The 17,911-nt window shown below is 49.9% G+C and overlaps 1 protein-coding gene across 11 annotated transcripts in view; it reads right to left on the reverse strand.

The window, feature by feature from the left end:
- The window catches only part of TARS2 (threonyl-tRNA synthetase 2, mitochondrial), a 138,777-nt gene that overhangs the window by 54,784 nt on the left and 66,082 nt on the right, over window positions 1–17,911 (reverse strand). For all 11 annotated transcript variants that reach the window (XR_003853060.1, XR_003853059.1, XM_029580682.1 and 8 more), the window contains 2 exons: window positions 16,798–16,919; window positions 8,721–8,838 (listed from right to left, as the gene is read on the reverse strand). Coding sequence is in view for 9 of the 11 variants with exons in the window: in XM_029580682.1 (XP_029436542.1) it covers window positions 8,721–8,838; window positions 16,798–16,919 (240 nt within the window). In the remaining 2 variants the exon portion in view is untranslated. The remainder of the gene's footprint in view (window positions 1–8,720; window positions 8,839–16,797; window positions 16,920–17,911) is intronic.

A 17,911-nucleotide genomic window follows, 5' to 3' on the forward strand; every position in this document is an offset into this window, starting at 1 on the left:
CAAATTAGGTTCTTTAGATTGAGTTCTTCTCTGCAGCAAAAAGTACTCTCCTCTGCTTCTCATACTGAGAAGCATGGTGATGAATTCTAGCTGCTGCATTGAACTACATGAGCTGCATCGAGCAGCGATTGCTTAGAGGACGTGATCAATAGTAAGTCAGCAAGACATGAAAAAACTAGCACATTCTTTGTAAATGAGCTGCTACTACCACCAGACATTTCGTGAACACTCTGGGGGATGAAGACAGACCAAACAGTAGCACTCTAAACTAAAAGCATTGATTCTGAAAAGTGAATAGGGGAAACCTCCTGTGATTTGAATTAATAGGGAAGTGTGTAAGAGCATCCTTCAAGTCTATTGAGGTTAACCAGTCTCCCTACTGAAGGAAAGGATAAATGATTTTTATTGAGAACTACTTCCTTTTGAGATACGAATTCAAAATTTGAAGGTCTGTTATTGGTTGTGAATCTCCCATTTTCTCTGGAATAAGAAAGTATCTGGAATAGAAACCTTTCTGGATCTATTGCTCAAATACTGAGAAGGTGTTGCAATTCTTTCTGAAGTACATGGACATGGTTTGGCAGGTTGCAATGAACCGGTGGAGAAACCAGCGGATGAGTACAAAAATTCAGAAAATAGCTTTTTGAAATAATATTTGTGCAAAGTAATTTGCTCCAGACATAGTGGAAAGAGTGAAGTCTTCCACCAACCAAAATATCTGGATATAGGTTCTGTGGTATGATGTAATTATCATAAAACCTACAGAAGGTATTGCAAGTTGCTGTGGCTGCCTCTGATGTACTCTGTTCCTCTGCCTTAAGGGTTGCAGCTGGCAATGCTGCTGAGCCTGCGGCTTTTGAAGTGCTTGGATGACCTTTGGACTCTGCCTGTAATTGTAATAAAAGGGAGCATGATGACACCTTTGGGAATCATAATACAGCTTACATTGGTGAGGATAAGGGCTGTAACTCCTCCTAGACGACTAGCAAGGCTGAGGAGCGGACAGGGATTGAATAGGGGAACTCTATTCTTTCAAGGGTTCAACTGCCTCCTTGATTATATCACAGAACAAGTTTTCATCTGTACAAGGTGTGTCTGTTAGCTTTTCATGATCATCTCCTCGGAGACCTGACACCTTAAGCCAAGCTAATCTCCTGGTCGAGATTCCTGTAGCTGAAGCTCAAGACACAGTATCAAAAATGTATGTGGATCAGATCTCTGATCCACATACATTTGGTGCAGTCTCTGGTGTCTGTTATTACTTGTATTCCTGTCTGAATATCAATACTGAAATTACCATGAGATTACCAGCAACATGAAAAAGAAGGGACTTGAGATGAACATTGGGAGGTGAGGGGGAACTGATGCACCCCTTTGTGCAACCCATAGTGCATGCACCAATTTTATCTGCAATTGGTTGTCTCTGTTTAATATGCTCCCTGTTTACTTTTTTACCAATTGTTAAAAACATTGTAATCTGAACTTTGTAAACCGTTATGATGGCTCTACCGAATGACGGTATATAAAACTCAGCAAATAAATAAATTGAGTCAAGTCTTCCAGTTTCTGAATGGTGTTATACATGAACTGCACTATCTGCATTTGATGAGTGGCAATACAGGATATGAAAGCAGCACACTGAAAGATCTTGCCAGTATAATCCAGTAGTTTTGGGTCTTCTCCTGGAGGAGGTGTGTGTGTATTTGACTCCGTTTTGCCCTCTGCTGAATGGTTTCCACAATCTACAGATTTTGATACTGTAGAGATAGAATAAGAAGTCAACCACATCTTCCATTAACTTCCAGGAGGGCACTGTGCATGGGGCCAGTCATATTGTTTAGGGTGGCTGAAGAAATTGATAGACACCATTATACTCTTTAGCAACTTCATCTGTACCCATGAGACTGAAATTACTCGCTTCAGACATTCTAGAAAGAAAGTAGAACACAGCAAATCTTTTGGAAGGGTTGATCCACCTGACAGCTCAGGTGATGGATTTGAAGAAATGTTAGAAGATTGAATATCGGAGAAAACAGTGAATAGAAAGAGTTCAGCGACTCTTCAGAATGAGAACCCCTAGGATAAGAAGTCACAGGCTTAGACTTAGTAAAATGAGTGTCAGGTTCAGAAGATATCCTGACTTCTAATGGAGTTGACTTAGCACCATCAGCATATCAGACATATTTAAGAAACAAAAACGAAACAAAAAAATCCCATAGTTTCTGTACGATCAGATCATGAATCATATTTGGGTGAAGCAGGGAGTCTCTTCTACCGCCTTTGAATTGTTGAGCATAATCGGAACATGGTGGAGAATATTTAGAGCTACCTCTATGGCTGCCTCTCTGTTGGAAAGAGTATGAGGTTTAGAGGGCCATTGAGGGAAAGAAGTTTTGAGGCCAGAGTCAATGGCACAGATATGTGATGTTCCTGGCATTAATACTTGTTTCAGCAGCAAATACAGATGCTTCCTTGGCACTAAATGCTCCTTCCGTGCAGATTCATTGGCGCCATGAGAACAATTAATCAGAGTGCTACGTTGCACCATGGTGTCACTGTGGCGCATCAATGCCGTATTGCCAGTGAAAGGAACCCTCAGCGCCTGCAGCTTTTCATTTTACCTTGACGAACCTAAATCACTTTCTGCGCCATACCCCGGGCACTGAAGAGGAGCTGCACCTAAATTTAGGGCTTTGTCCTGTGAATTCTATCAAGTCTATAATGGGAGACAACAGATTACTGCCTAGATGTAGCTCTGCTCTTGCTACTCACGCTGTGGGACTTACAGAGCCTCTCTTTTCTTCAAGAGAGGATGGCTGCTTCCTTTTCTTAGTTGACAATTTCTTAGACTTGGACCTAAGCAATTTGTATTTCAGCTTGAGCTCCCTATAGCAGCAGGCATGAGATGACATACTTTTGCAGTTTGCCGTTTTTTGAATTGTAATCATCAAGACCTATATGCAGATCAAACATAAGGTGTGCTGGTCCTGACTAGCCATCTTTTTGTAATAATGTTCGCAGAGTGAACATCCATTCACCCTTTTTGGATCCTTTATTCTGCTAAGACATAGTAAGTAAGAACTATAGGAAAATTGATTCTTACCTGCTAGTTTTTGTTCCTGGAATACCACCGATCAGTTCGGATAAGTGGGTTTTGCATCCCTACCAGCAGATGGAGGCAGAGAATAAAAGCTTTTCAGGCCTTGCTGCATAATAGAGTGCACCACCCGTAGTCCTCAGAACTGACCTGCAACCAAGCCAAATTAAAGTCAAATTCAACTCAAAACTTCCCTTTTCCTTTCAAGGCAAAATGAGAATTGGAGCACCTTGAACTGGAGCCCTCACATCAAACAAAGGAAACTGAAACCTTCCAGTCCTAACTATCCAGTCTTAGAGAGCTTTAAATACTGCTAGAGAGTTCTGCATTAATGATTAATCACTAAAAAGCTGGTCTTTTGCAAACATGGAGAGGGTCTCTGGACTGATCTGTGGTATTCCACGAACAAATATTAGCAGGTAAGAACCAATTTTCCTTTCCTGTTCATACCCCAGATCAATCTAGACTAGTGAGACGTACCCAAGTTCTCTCACACTGGGCAGGCACCCGAAAGACCAGCTCGCAGAACACTCTCACCAAATGCTGTCTCCTCTGGCAGCCAAACATCCAACTGGTAATGCTTAGTGAAATTGCGCAATGAAGACCACATTGACACCTGACAGATCTGGGGCAATACTAACTGACATTCAGCCAAGGAGGCTGCTTGCACCCTAGTAGAATGTACTTGCAACGCCAAAAAAATTGCTTCCTTTAACCAATGAGCAATCATGGCTTTAGACGCCTTACTTCCTTTCTTCATTCCATTGAACAAAGGCAAAGATGATCCGATCGCTGAAAACTGTTAGTAACCTTAAGATATCGCAACAGAATTCAACGCACATCCAATAAGTGAAGTTCCCTCGCATGCGACTCTTCCAATGCCAACTTCAGAAACACGGGAAGCTCCACAATTTGATTGAGATGGAATGAGGAAACTACCTTTGGTAAAAATGAAGGTACTGTACGTAACGACACCCCATTGTCCATAATCCTCAGAAAAGGCTCTCCACAGGACAAAGCTTGAAGCTCAAAGATCCACCGGGCTGAGCAAATTGCCACCAGAAAAAAAACCCAAAACACCTTTAAGGTGTCGCACTATGCATTGCAATACGTGGCCTACGAGAAGCCACGGAGGAAACACATACAGCAGAATTTCCATTGGCCAAAGAAGAACCAGAGTGTTGATCTCTTCAGCCCCGACCTCCTTTCTAAATGAAGAAACAAGCCGCCATGGCATCGCTTTGCAATGCCATCAGGTCCAGCTGGGGACTGCCCCACCTGGCTCAAACGAGGTCCAGAGCTTCTGCTGACAGCTCCCATTCCCCTGGATTCAACTGCTGCATGCTGAGGTAATCTGCTTTCACACTGTCCACTCTGGTAATTGATATATGCCATCATTATTGCATTATCTGAGAATACTCTCACCATTCGCCCTTGGAATTGAGGGAGGAAACACACCAACTCCCTGTGAACCACCCTCGTTTCCAAACGACTGATAGACCAGGATGCTTCCACTGATGACCACCGACCTTGAGCCATCTGCGTCCGACAGAATGCCCCCTCAACCTCTGAGGCCGGCATCTGTAGTCACCACCACCCAGTCGAATCTCCAGATCAATTCCGTTCTCCAAATTGTGGCGAGATAGCCACCACGAGAGACTGGACCTGGTCACCCCTTAAAGTGGTAAAGGCAGCTGAAACTCCTCCGACAATAGGTCCCACCAGGACAAATATGCCCTCTACAGTGGGCACATGTGAGCAAAGGCCCATGGCACCAAGTCTAGTAGACGCCATAGAACCCAGAACATGCAAATAATCCAAGACCCTGGGCACTTGCAGCCGCAACAAACTACCTGCGCCTGCAATTTCATGATCCTCTCTGAGGTGAGAAACATTCTGCCCTGCTGGGTATCGAACTTCGCTCCCAGGTACTCTAATGACTGGGACGGACTAGATGATTCTTTGCTAGGTTGACCACCCAGCCTAGCGAGCATTGTATTTCCAGGACCCTCCTGACTTAAGTGACAACACTCCTCCTCAGACTTCTCCCGGATAAGCCAATCATCCAAATAAGGGTGAACCAGAATCCCCTTCTTCCGCAGTGCAGCAGCCACCACAACCAATCACTTTTGTGAACGTTATTGGAGCTGTTGCCAACCTGAAAGAAAGAGCTTGAAACGCTGCCCCAGCACCATGAAATGAAGAAACTTCTAATGCTCCATGTGTATGGGCATGTGCAGATAGGCCTCCATCAAATCAGACACCACCAAAACCTCCTCTTGATATACTGCTGCTATCATAGTCCACAATGTCTCCCTGGAAATGTAGAACTTGGGAGTGCCACAGTGACCTTTTGCAGGTCTAGGATGGGGTGAAAGGTACCCTCCTTTATTGGAAACACGAAATAAACAGAGTTATTTTCCTTGACCCTGTTCCCTGAACAGCAACTGGCACAATCGCACCTAATCCTTGAACCATCTCATTTGCTACAAGACATGCAATGAAAGACCAAGAAGGTTTCCCTGATTGGACGTGAAAATTCTAAAGCGTAACAGCCTCTTATCACCTCCAGGACCCATTAATCTGAGGTGATTCTGGTCCACTCCCTGTAAAAAAAAAAAACACAAAACGTGTCAGACATTCCCTGACAGCTTCCATGCTGGAGTGGACCTATCTGGCTTCATTGTGTGAATTTGCTCCCATCAGTCCCCTGACAGGCACTATCCCAAAGAAGTCTCCAAGAGCCCCGAAAGGACTGCTGCCTTCCCAACCTCTGCTTCTACAAAGACCCTGAAAGAATTCTTGTTGGAGCAAAACCTTCTCATATCTCGGAAATGGGTCTGGGCCAGGAAAGTCTTCTTTCCACTCTTATCCCGATTCCCTCAAATGTTTGATTAGCTGTTCCAGATCTTCACCAAAACAGTAATTTCCCCTTAAAAGAGAGAGATTATACAACTACGACTTGGACCACACATCCGCTGACCAGTTCTGCAGCCAGAGAAGCCTCCACGCTGCCACCGCCGACACCACAGTCCTGGCCGAATTCCAGACCAAATCATACAGTACATCCGCAACGTAAGTGACCCCAGCCTCTAACCGGGCTGCCCGCTTAGACCTGTCAGACAAGACAGATTTACTCTCTTGGGACTTCTGCACACAGTGTAAACATGCCCTCTACCACAGATCCCTGCCTAGAAACTTAAGGCTGAGACTTCAAGCACTCTCTTCAACTGAATTTCCAGTTTTCGATCCTAGGTGTCCTTCAGAGCAGCCGAACCCGCCAATGGGATGGTCACCGCAGAAAATCGCATCAACCTTGGGTAAAACCAAAAGCTCCAAGGTATCCTCCATGGGTACAACTTCGCCATTGCCCTGCTACCTTGAGACCCGCCTCAGGAACATCCCACTCCCAGCTCACCAGCTTCTTTACCTTCTTAAGCGGCGGAAAGGCTTTGGGCTATCCCTGTATCTCACTCAGTACCGGGTCCATACCTTCATCATCAGACTCTTCCTGGAGAACTTTTATCCCCAGTTCCTCCAGCACTTGGGGAATAATGGGTCTCAACTCCCTTTTGCAGAAGAGTCTGACCACCCGAGGGTCATATCTTGCCGTCACCGGAATCTCCTCTGGGACACCCAAATCCTTATTGTCATTCAGATCTGCCCCAGTGACGCAGACCGTCAGATCAGCTGGATCATCCTCGGTTCATCAGATCCTTCTGACTCCATCAAATCATCCTCTGCTGTCGGATGGTCAAGTCCATAATGGCGCAGGAGGCCCCCTGACCCTTCAGTTGGGATCACCCTAACTCTTTTGGGGAGCCACTGCGACTTCTGGGTTAGACGTCTTTTATCCCCTCCATTTCTCCTGGCCAAATAGGCCTTGTGCATAAACAGGACAAAGTCCATGGAACATTCTTCCTCCTCACTGCCCCTGTCAGCCAGTGTAACCTCCTCAGAGGTTCCTGCATGCACGTGGTCATCCAACCCAGTCTGCAGAGACAACTGGGGAAGGGAATCCCTAGGCTCATGGAGGACTGACTGCCTCTTGCCACATGAACCCACCCATGCATGCCATCTATTGGCCCCTCCAGGAGCCTCCCTGACGGGCCCCTATGAACAGGTTGATCTCCTTCTACCTGCCAGTTCCACTGAGATACCTTCTCCCTCAACGGCACAGACTCCACACAGCACAGCTGAGTTGATTCACGCGCGCCAGGAGCCACAGGCCTGTCACGAATTCTTGCCATCATAGATGCATGTGGCACTATCACTCCAGCCTCTCAGCTGTGTCAAAAGTAAGAAGCCGTGCTCGTGGCAAACTTTACCTGCCCCGAACTGCCCCAGATCCCTGGAGAATCAAGAAATTACTTGCTGCTCCTTCCTCCCACGCTGCCAACTAAAAGGCACTGCCCAACAGCCCTTAACCCAGCTTCTTTTTTTTTTTTTTTTTTTTAAAAAAAGGAGCAGCACTGCAACAACAAACAACCAGGCAAAGGCAGAGAAAGAAAAAAGGAATACTTCCCTGCTCCTGGTGAAGATGTGGGGGCAAAGACCGAACCAGGCAGGACCCCTGGCTTTCCAATCCCCTGGATGATGTAGGCTAGAGCACAGGGATTCCCAACCCCACCGCGTGACCTGAGGGATGGCCCGCAAAGATGCCTAACACCCCATCTCTTCTAGACTCGACTTCCTTCTGTTCTTTCTCCTATCTTTTCTTCAGTTTTAACTAGTCTGTTCTTCAGACTGCAGGTTTGCACCTCTACCATCTGCTGCAGACAGAGAAATACTAAGGAATGCAGTTGACACTCTTGGTTATGCAGCAGTGCCTGAAAAGTTTTTATTCTCTGCCTCCATCTGCTGGTAGGGATGCAAAACACACTTGTCTGGACTGATCTGAGGTATGAACAGGATCTAATATAGGAAAAAGAAACGAAAAAACCAGAGAGATGCCGAGATTTGTGGAGCGAGACCAAGTGACCCAACTGTTTGTGTTAGCAAAGAGAAGATGATTGAGGTGCTCATGCAGCGGTGTTGTTTTGAAGGTAGCGCGCATGCTCAGGAAAAGTCTAGATTCCTCAGTTGGGGGAGACCAGTGCCCAACATCATCCAATTATGTGGCTGTCTTGTCTCGCTTGTCCAAGGAAAAAAAATTCTTCTCTCGAGTGAACTGAAAATCTCACAAGTCTCTTACTTATAAGGCTCTGGTAGCCAAATTCTTCTGCCACCTGCAAGGAGGGTGGGGTTATTGCAGCCTCTCACCATACCTCACACAGAAAAAGCAGAGAATTTGGGGAGGTCCGACATAGGCAGATGAAATCCTGGAAATATAACCTGTTTATTTGCAAATCAAGACAGGTCTTTATTTTATTTTTTAATGTCTGCTTTTCAACTATTAGGTATTCAAGGCCCTCCTCCCCACGACATTGCTATCACTGGACTTAATTACTTGTAGTAATTTAATCTTAAATCACCCCGGGGGGTGGGGGGGGGGGGGGTGGAGACTCCGCTGCACCTATGAGATAGCAAAGTGCCTACACCCCATCCAGGGCACGTGCACAGCAAAGGGAGCACTGGCCTTGGGCCATTCAGGAAGAGAACCAGAACAAATATCACCACACACCTTGAACAACTCTGACAGGTCACCCTGTGCTACCTCGATCCTCTCAAAGGGATGTTTCTCGTTGATGATAGACTTGCACAAATCCTCTAACCATGGTAGGTCCTTGCCTGACACAGTGCTAACACCAGACAAAAAACAAAACAAAACACATGAGATGGTGTATTAATACCAAATATTGATATTACCTCGGTCAGAGGTGCCCATGAGACAAACATGAGATTTGAGCTCAAGCACCACCTGCACAAAGGAAAATTAGTTCTTACCTGATAATTTTTGTTCCTGTAGTACCACGGATCAGTCCAGACACCTGGGTTGTGACTCCGCACCAGCAGATGGAGACAGAGCAAAACTTGACGGGCTCCCTACATATAGTAAGGTGCCACCCACAGCCCCTCAGTCGAACGTACTGTCAAAGCAAAACCAGTGCCCGACTAACTAACTAGTAAGAAAATTTAAACCAATTCAGAACACCCCCGGCTGAAAACAGAAAACATCAGACCAGAGGCAAGCGGCCGCATGCCAACAGTGGAAACAACGCAGCCCAAATAACCAAACGAGCGGACTCTCTCACTCTTCATCGTACCGAAAACAGACGGGCGGGAGCCTGGACTGATCCGTGGTACTACAGGAATGAAAATTATCAGTTCCCTGTACGTACCTGGATCAGTCCAGACAGTGGGTTATGTCCCCAATCCAGCAGATGGAGTCAGCACAAGCTTTGAGGGGGCGTATCCATATATACTACTACCCCCTCTGCAGGAGTTCAGTATCTTCTGACTCCAGCAGATGCGAGTAGGGGAATCAGGCTTCCCCCTCCTTTTCCTTTTTCTTCACTTTCTTGCTTGATTATGGCTTGTTGTTGTCTTTTTCTGTGGATCAAGTTTGTATCAAGTTTGTATTAAGTTTAAAAAAAAAAAAAAAAAAAAAAAGTAAGGCAGAGTTCTTTCAACTTCTGGGGAGTGGCTTATCTTCCTTGTCTCTTCTCTGCGGCCTTGCTGTTTATTTCTCGTTGCAGCCAGGGGTAAGTTTGTTTTTCCTTTGTAGTTTTTTCCTTCACAGCTCAGCCCCTGGTGCCCGCGAAAGCCGGTGGACCCGGCCTCTTCGCTCTTTACTCCCTCACCCGCGGCCATTTTACAGCTCCTCATGGGCTGCTGAGCCATTTAGGGAAAGATGTCTGGGGCGGGTCGTGTGGCCGGGAAGGCCCCCCCGCGGCACCCTCCTCTATTTTCGGACAGCGGGCAGTGCGGGCCGACCGGGCACGGGCGGGAGCCTGGACTGATCCGTGGTACTACAGGAACGAAAATTATCAGGTAAGAACTAATTTTCCTTTCCCTGTACGTACCCGGATCAGTCCAGACACCTGGGATGTACCAGAGCAAATTACCGAGGGTGGGAAGCAGAGAGTCCCGCTCGGAGAACACTCGCCCCAAACCCCTGAGACTCAGATGCCTGGACATCCAGTCTGTAATGCCTAGTGAAAGTATGCAACGACTTCCACGTCGCAGCTCTACAGATCTCCTGCGTGGACACCTGAGAAACCTCGGCCCAGGACGTGGCTTGCGCCCGAGTGGAATGAGCGCGAAGTTCCCGAGGTGCCAACTTACCCTGCAGAAGATAAGCTGAACCAATAGCCTCTTTGAGCCAACGCGCGATAGTGGTTCGCGACGCCACAGCCCCCCGGCGAGGCCCGGAACAGAGAACAAACAGATGGTCAGAAACCCGGAAGGGGTTCGTAACCTCCAGGTAACGAAGCAGAATCCTGCGCACGTCGAGCTTCCGTAACTCCTTCATCCCTTTGTCCATCTGATCCCCAACCTCAAAACCTGGAAGGTCCACAGACTGATTTAAATGAAAGGAGGACACTATCTTGGGCAAAAAGGACGGAACAGTTCGCAGAGAAACTCCGGTCTGCGAAAAACGCAAGAACGGTTCCCGACAAGACAAAGCCTGCAACTCCGAGACCCGCCGAGCCGACGCAATGGCTACCAGAAACACGGTCTTCAAAGTAAGATCTTTCAGCGTCGCCCGTTTGAGTGGTTCAAAAGGCGCCTTCCCGAGAGCCGAGAGCACGCAATTTAAATTCCAGGCCGGACAAGGATTCCGCACCGGAGGGCGTAAATGTTTAGCCCCGCGAAGAAAACGCACCACATCCGGATGGCACGCCAAGGACACTCCGCGCACCGTCCCGCGCAGGCAACCAAGCGCGGCTATCTGGACCTTCAGGGTACTCCAGGCCAGCCCCTTCGAGAGACCCTCTTGTAAAAAGGCGAGGACTCTGGACACCGGTGGACATATAGGATCAACCTCATGAGTACCACACCAGTCCTCAAAAACCGTCCACACCCTCATGTAGGTTAAGGACGTGGATTGTTTTCGGGCCCTCAACAAGGTAGCGATCACTGCCTCGGAATACCCCTTAGTCCTCAAACGCGCTATTTCAAAAGCCAGGCCGCGAGACAAAAGTGATCCGCATCCTCCAAACAGACGGGTCCTTGTTGAAGAAGAGCCGCCGCCCCGTGAAACCGAAGCGGAGGCTCCACCGCCAGCTGAATGAGGTCCGCGAACCACGGGCGCCTTGGCCACTCCGGCGCCACCAGGATCACGGCTGACGGATGTAACTCGATCCGTCGAAGAACTTTGCCTATCAGAGGCCACGGAGGGAACACATATATCAACACGTCCGTGGGCCAGGGAAGCACCAGAGCATAGACTCCTTCTGCGCCCCTTTCCCTCCGACGGCTGAAGAACCGTGGGGTCTTTGAGTTGCGAGCGGTGGCCATCAGGTCCAGGTGTGGAGTTCCCCACCTGGCACAGATGAGGCGATACGCTACGTCTGGTAACTCCCATTCGCCTGGATCCAGCCGATGATGGCTGAGGAAATCCGCCCTTACGTTGTCCACACCTGCGATGTGAGACGCCGCCAGGCCGCTGAGGTGTTGCTCTGCCCAGACCATGAGCAGCCGTGCCTCCTCCGCCACTTGCTGGCTCCTCGTTCCTCCCTGACGATTGATATAAGCCACTGTGGTCGCGTTGTCCGAGAGCACCCGAACCGCCTGGTCCCGTATCCACGGCAAAAAGGCTTGCAAGGCTAACGACACCGCTCTCGTCTCTAAGCGGTTGATGGACCACCGGGATTGCTGGCTCGACCACTGACCTTGGACCGAGCGGCCTCCGCAGACCGCCCCCCATCCGAACAGACTGGCATCCGTCGTCACTACCGTCCAGGTGGGCATGACCAGAGACACCCCGCAAGTCAGATGATCTCGTGAGAGCCACCAGTGCAGGCTGGCCCTGGCACAGGAGGTGAGAGGCAACGGACGAAGAAATTTCTCCGAAACCGGCTTCCAGCGGGAAAGTAACGCTGATTGTAACGGTCGCAGGTGAGCGAATGCCCAAGGGACCAGAGCTAGGGTCGACACCATGGACCCCAAGACCTTCAGGTAGTCGCAAACCAGCGGGCACCGCATGGACAAAATGTGTCGTACCTGTCGCTGGAGCTTGACCACTCTCTCCTGAGTCAGCGACACCCTGGCCCTCTCGGTGTCGAACAGGGCTCCCAGATACTCCAACTGCTGCGTAGGTTGCAGATGACTCTTGGCCAAGTTGACTACCCAACCGAGAGATCGCAAGAGCTGTAGAACCCTGGCAATTGCCTGCCGACACTCGGCCTCCGATTTGGCTCGGATGAGCCAATCGTCCAAGTAAGGGTGCACCAGTAGCCCTTCCCTCCGGAGCTGAGCAGCCACCACCACCATAACCTTGGTGAAAGTGCGTGGAGCCGTGGCGAGCCCGAAGGGAAGAGCCCTGAACTGATAATGTCCGCCAAGGATGCAGAACCTCAGGTACCGGTGATAAGCCGGCTGAATCCCGATGTGAAGATACGCCTCCGTAAGGTCCAGAGAAGCAAGGAACTCGCCCGGACGAACCGCGGCAATTACCGAGCGGATCGTCTCCATCTTGAACCGCGGTACCCGCAGGCACCGGTTGACCCCTTTTAGGTCGAGAATGGGCCAAAACGCTCCATCCTTCTTTGGGACCACGAAGTAAATGGAGTACCTTCCCTGGCCCCGCTGCCCCTGCGGAACAGGAGTAATGGCGCCCAGGTCTTCCAGGCGCCGAAGGGTGGTCCAGACAGCGGTGCGCTTGACGAGGGCTTTGCAGGGCGAGACGAGGAACTTGTCCACCGGAAGCCGAACAAAATCTAACGCGTAGCCGCCTCTTATCACCGCGAGGACCCACTGATCGGAAGTTATTCTGGTCCATGCCTCGTAAAACAATGAGAGCCTCACGCCCACGTAGGGTACGAGGGTTGGCGGCAACGAGGAATGGACCCGTCTCGCTTCATTGGGCCGACTTGGACCCCGAGCCGGACGAGGGTCCACCGGTCCTGTTGAATTTCTTCCCTCGAAAGGACTGCGACCAGGAGGACGATCTAGCCGAGCCGGACCGGTAGGACTGCCCCGACCCCGTCGCCCTCTGTGGCCGCTGCCGGCGGTTAGACCGGAACCTGTTTCTTGCAGAGAAGGACGACCGAGGCCTGGGCCTATCTTCCGGTAACTTAAAAGCCTTATTCTCGCTCAGGAACTGCATCAGATCGTCCAGCTGCTTACCAAACAGGAGCTTTCCCTTAAAGGGTAAGGAACCCAGATGGGCCTTGGACGCCCCATCCGCAGCCCAGTTGCGAAGCCAGAGGAGACGACGCGCCGAGACCGCCGACACCATAGCTCTGGCCGATGTTCTGAGCAAATCGTGCATCGCATCAGCGCTGTAGGCAATCACCGCTTCCAAGTTATCCGCCTGAGTAGCCTCCCCCGAGGAGAGGTCGGCGTTCTCTTGCAGGACTTGGGCCCACCGGAGCCCCGCTCGCAGTGCAAAGGTACTACACATGGCTGCCCGCACTCCCAGTGCGGACACTTCGAAGATCTTCTTCAACTGCACCTCCAGCTTCCTATCTTGGATATCCCGGAGGGCCGTAGCACCCGTAACTGGGATGGTGGACCTCTTCGTCACTGCTGACACCGCCGCGTCCACCCGTGGAAGGTGCAGCAGTTCCAGAGCGTCCTCTGGAAGGGGATAAAGCTTGTCCATAGCCTTACTCACCTTCAGCCCCCAGTTCCGGGGTATCCCATTCCCGGAACAAGATATCTGAGACCGAGAAGTGAAAAGGGAAAGCAAGCGCAGGGCCCGCCAGGCCCAGCAGCACCGGATCCATCTTGACCCCTTGCCAGGACTCCACTGGTGGAGGATCCACGCCGATCTCATCCAGGATAGCTGGGATAAGGGGAGAAAGTTCTTCCCTACGAAACAGGCGGACGACCTTGGGGTCATCACCCTCAGCCGCCTGCGGCCCCTTGCCGGCTCCCGGCTGGGCCTGCCCCTCGTCCTCGTGGCCCTCCTGGCCTTCAGGGGCTCCCGACAGCGCTTCCTCGTCCGAGGAGGCGGTGGACGCAGTCTCCGATTCCTGTGGGTCGCCACGCGGCTGTCTCTTTTGTCGTGGCACACCCCGGGCGTCCCGGGTCCGAGTGGCTCTCTTCCGGGGCTGGGAGAGAGCTTCCTTCCCCCCTGAAGCTTTTCCAGCCTTTAGCCGAGACTTTTTGTACCTTGCGAGTTTCTGCAGCAACAACGAAAAATCTTCTGAAAACGAGCCCTCCGATCCGGAGGAACCTTCCACAGCACTAGGGCTCCCCGACCCACGGGGTCCCGGGGGCTCTCCCCCCGAAATCCTGGGCTGTGGCGACAGCGAGGGAGGCTGGGCGCCATCTTGGAGTGCCCTCCTCGTGGCGTCCCTCACGCTGGACAAAATGGCTTCCGTTCCCGCGCTAAGCGGGAACGGATCAAAGGACGCGGCCTCCGAGCCTCTGGCACGCGACGGCAAACGGGCACCCCGCGATCGACCCCCCCGGGCGACCTCCGACGAGCCCTCGCCACCGGAGACGCAGCTGGAACAGACCCCGTCCCGGGAGAGGTGCGCACAGAGCCGCACGCGCGGCAGGCTGACCCTCTCGGCATCCGCAGCGACGAACGGGCTCCCCAACCAGCGCCCCCCCTCCGCGAAGCGATCGAACCGAACGGCGAAACGACGGCGAAGAGGGAGAGAGAGCCGGCGCCGCAAGGCCAAACACAAAAACCGCTATGCTTTTTTTTTTTTTTTTTTCTACTTAGCCGCTAGCCGAGGTCCTGCAGTCTTCAGCTCCAGCGGGGGTGAGTGAACCGGGCTCCCCGGTGTCACCCCCGACGCTGCTGCCAGCACAGGCCGGGTCCTCGACCCTCAGCAGCGGCCTCGACCTGGAGGGGATGGTCCTCTCAGGTCCTTCCAACCCTCCTGGGAGGCTCCCCCGACGGGAGACTTCTATATCCTCTTCTTTAGGTGACTTTGGAAAAGTTTCTCCTCTTAGGAATTTTTTTTTTTTCTTTTTCTTAAAACCTCTGCCCTAAGAAAAATTAGAATTTAATTAAGTAATCCCTGACTGACTACACCAAGCCACAAAACTATCAAGGATCACCGAGACTGTGGGTGGACCTGCCCCATCTGCTGGAGACAGAGAAAGACTGAGGGGCTGTGGGTGGCACCTTACTATATGTAGGGAGCCCGTCAAGTTTTGCTCTGTCTCCATCTGCTGGTGCGGAGTCACAACCCAGGTGTCTGGACTGATCCGTGGTACTACAGGAACGAAAATTATCAGGTAAGAACTAATTTTCCTTTGTGCAGGTGGTGCTTGAGCTCAAATCACAGTGCTAACACCAGACAAAAAACAAAACAAAACACATGAGATGGTGTATTAATACCAAATATTGATATTACCTCGGTCAGAGGTGCCCATGAGACAAACATGAGATTTGAGCTCAAGCACCACCTGCACAAGGTGCTATTCCCAGATAAGAATCCATTGGGCCTTGGAAGCTGTGCACCATCTAACTGACATACTATTCATTGTTCCAGGCCAAACACTGAAGCAAAATAGCAGCAGCCAACAGGCTGGTAACTGGTTTCATCCCTAACTTCGAGCCTGATGTACTAAAGGATTTTCACCCTCATTTTTCATCCATGGAAAAATGCTTAGGACATCTGGCCCTTCGTGTCTTCCAGAAGCATGACACGGTGGGTATCTGCTTGTCTTTCCGCAGAAACCTTCACCATCCCTTATCATTACCAGACCAAAATAGCCTGAGCGCACAAGACAAACGACAGAAGTGTCAAACAGTTTTGGTGGTTTCCGTCCCATGTCATCTATATCTTTTACGTCTGAGAAGCATCTTGCACACAGAGGAAGTGTTGCAGTCCCTTGCGATGCATAACCTCTTTGTAAAAGTAAAACAGTTTCAGTTTGGGCAACCTCAGATCCTCCATTTGGCTTGGTGTGTGACATGTTGATGCTGCACCCATCCTGACACATTTTCCACATTGTGGTTTTGCTCTGGATCCATTCCTCTATTTTTAAAACCAGAGCATTTATCTCTCTTTGCCATTATAATCAACTTTTTTCTAAGAAATAGTCTTGTGTTATTCAGATTTGTAAAAGGAAATTAAAAATGACACTAATTCAAGCCATGGAATACCACTGTAAACTCTGCCCTAAATACAAGGATTTTCTTGTGGATGGAGTTCATTGGAGCATTATAAAATTCTTTAAAACTGGGAAACTGTGTCTGTGTGTGTGTGTGTGTGGGGGGGGGGGGGGTCAAAAGGCAAAGTCCTTGACTGAAGGGCAATTTTATTAGCTTATCTTTATGCCAAACTAGAAGGAAGCAACCTGATGTGTGACCCACTATGTAAGTCCTGCATGCTTGGGGGGGGGAATCTTCGGCTTCAGTTTTGCTTTGCATCCAGAGCATGATGTTATAAAACTGAGTACCTGTCACCAATGGCATGCAGTTTAATCCATCATCTCCAGGAATGCCCCAACTAAATGAAACTGTGCCTGAAAAACCTCCAATACCTGAACCAGAAGGGAGGTTCGTGCACGAGGGTGAGGCAGCACTCAATTTGATTGGTTGATAACATTCTGATGTGCGACACACGGCAGTGGAAATCACTAACTCCAAAAAAGACTTCAGGAGGGAGACTGCCCGCCCTTACCCATTTTTCAAAAAGAAGTCATAGAAGAAGCCACTCTTGGTGCTTGGCCCCTGGCACAGCAATCCTCCATATGCCTGGCTGAGTGCAGCTCCTAACACGTGAGCGCTGGAATGCCAGAAAACCTGGTGTGAAAGGAAGAGAACAGAAGGGCAGAAAACCTTTCCACACTTGACTGTCTGCTGTCGTTCACCCTGTGCGCTCTTCAAATGTTACTGAGCTAATTAAAAATAAGCAGTCAAACCTCAAAGACAGGACGGAAACAGAGTATACTGGCAGATGTTGGGGTTCCCTGGTCCTTTAATCTGCTCCATTCACTGCCTGGTGCAATGTTGCAGAACCCAGCCAGCCAATCTCTGGCTTTCCCTTCACTTCTAAACCACAGGAACTTCTGAGTCGTGGGCACTGTGAGACTGCTGTTCATTAGCTGGCGGGAGGGGGTGAACAATGTGTATTATATCAGCTCTCTTTTCCCACTACCATTCCCCACTAATCCCCCCATTCTCTCTCTCTTCTTCCCCTATCCAATATCACACCTCTCCCCCCCCCCCCCAAAGGAATGATCCCAGCACTCTTCCCCTTCCTCTCTCCCTAACTCCAGCATTCTCTTTGCACCCCCTCCTCACTCTGTCCCCTCCTGGAATCACAACTCCAGGCTTACCCCTCCCCTATCTACAGGTTTACTGAAGGGAGAGGAGCTGAAGCAGTAAACAGAGGCCTGGAGCTTAACAGCAAAATCCAGAGTCCCCAGGTATGCTCACTTCTGCCCAACAAAGGATCCCAAGTGCCCTTCCCAGGCCTTCTTGAATTCCGTTACAGTTTTCACCTCAATCAACACTGCTGGGAGGCTGTTTTATATATATTATTTGTTAGACTGGTATTTCCTCCTTTTTTTTTCAGCTCAGTTGGAGCCATTGCTGGTATCTCGGCACCATGTGCCTTCATCCACCTTTACCCAGATTTTTTTTCCCTTATTTTAATAGACTCTCCTGACCATTGTTTCTCATCTGGTCACTGCAGAGTTTGCACAGCGAGGCATAAACTAGTAGAAAAAGGTTGTTGCTGCTGTGAACTCACCTGAAGTATGTGTTCAGTTCCTCCAGAGATTCAGAGGGAA

This window comes from Rhinatrema bivittatum, chromosome 16, assembly GCF_901001135.1.
Source record: "Rhinatrema bivittatum chromosome 16, aRhiBiv1.1, whole genome shotgun sequence".
In the NCBI taxonomy this organism is placed as follows: domain Eukaryota; kingdom Metazoa; phylum Chordata; class Amphibia; order Gymnophiona; family Rhinatrematidae; genus Rhinatrema; species Rhinatrema bivittatum.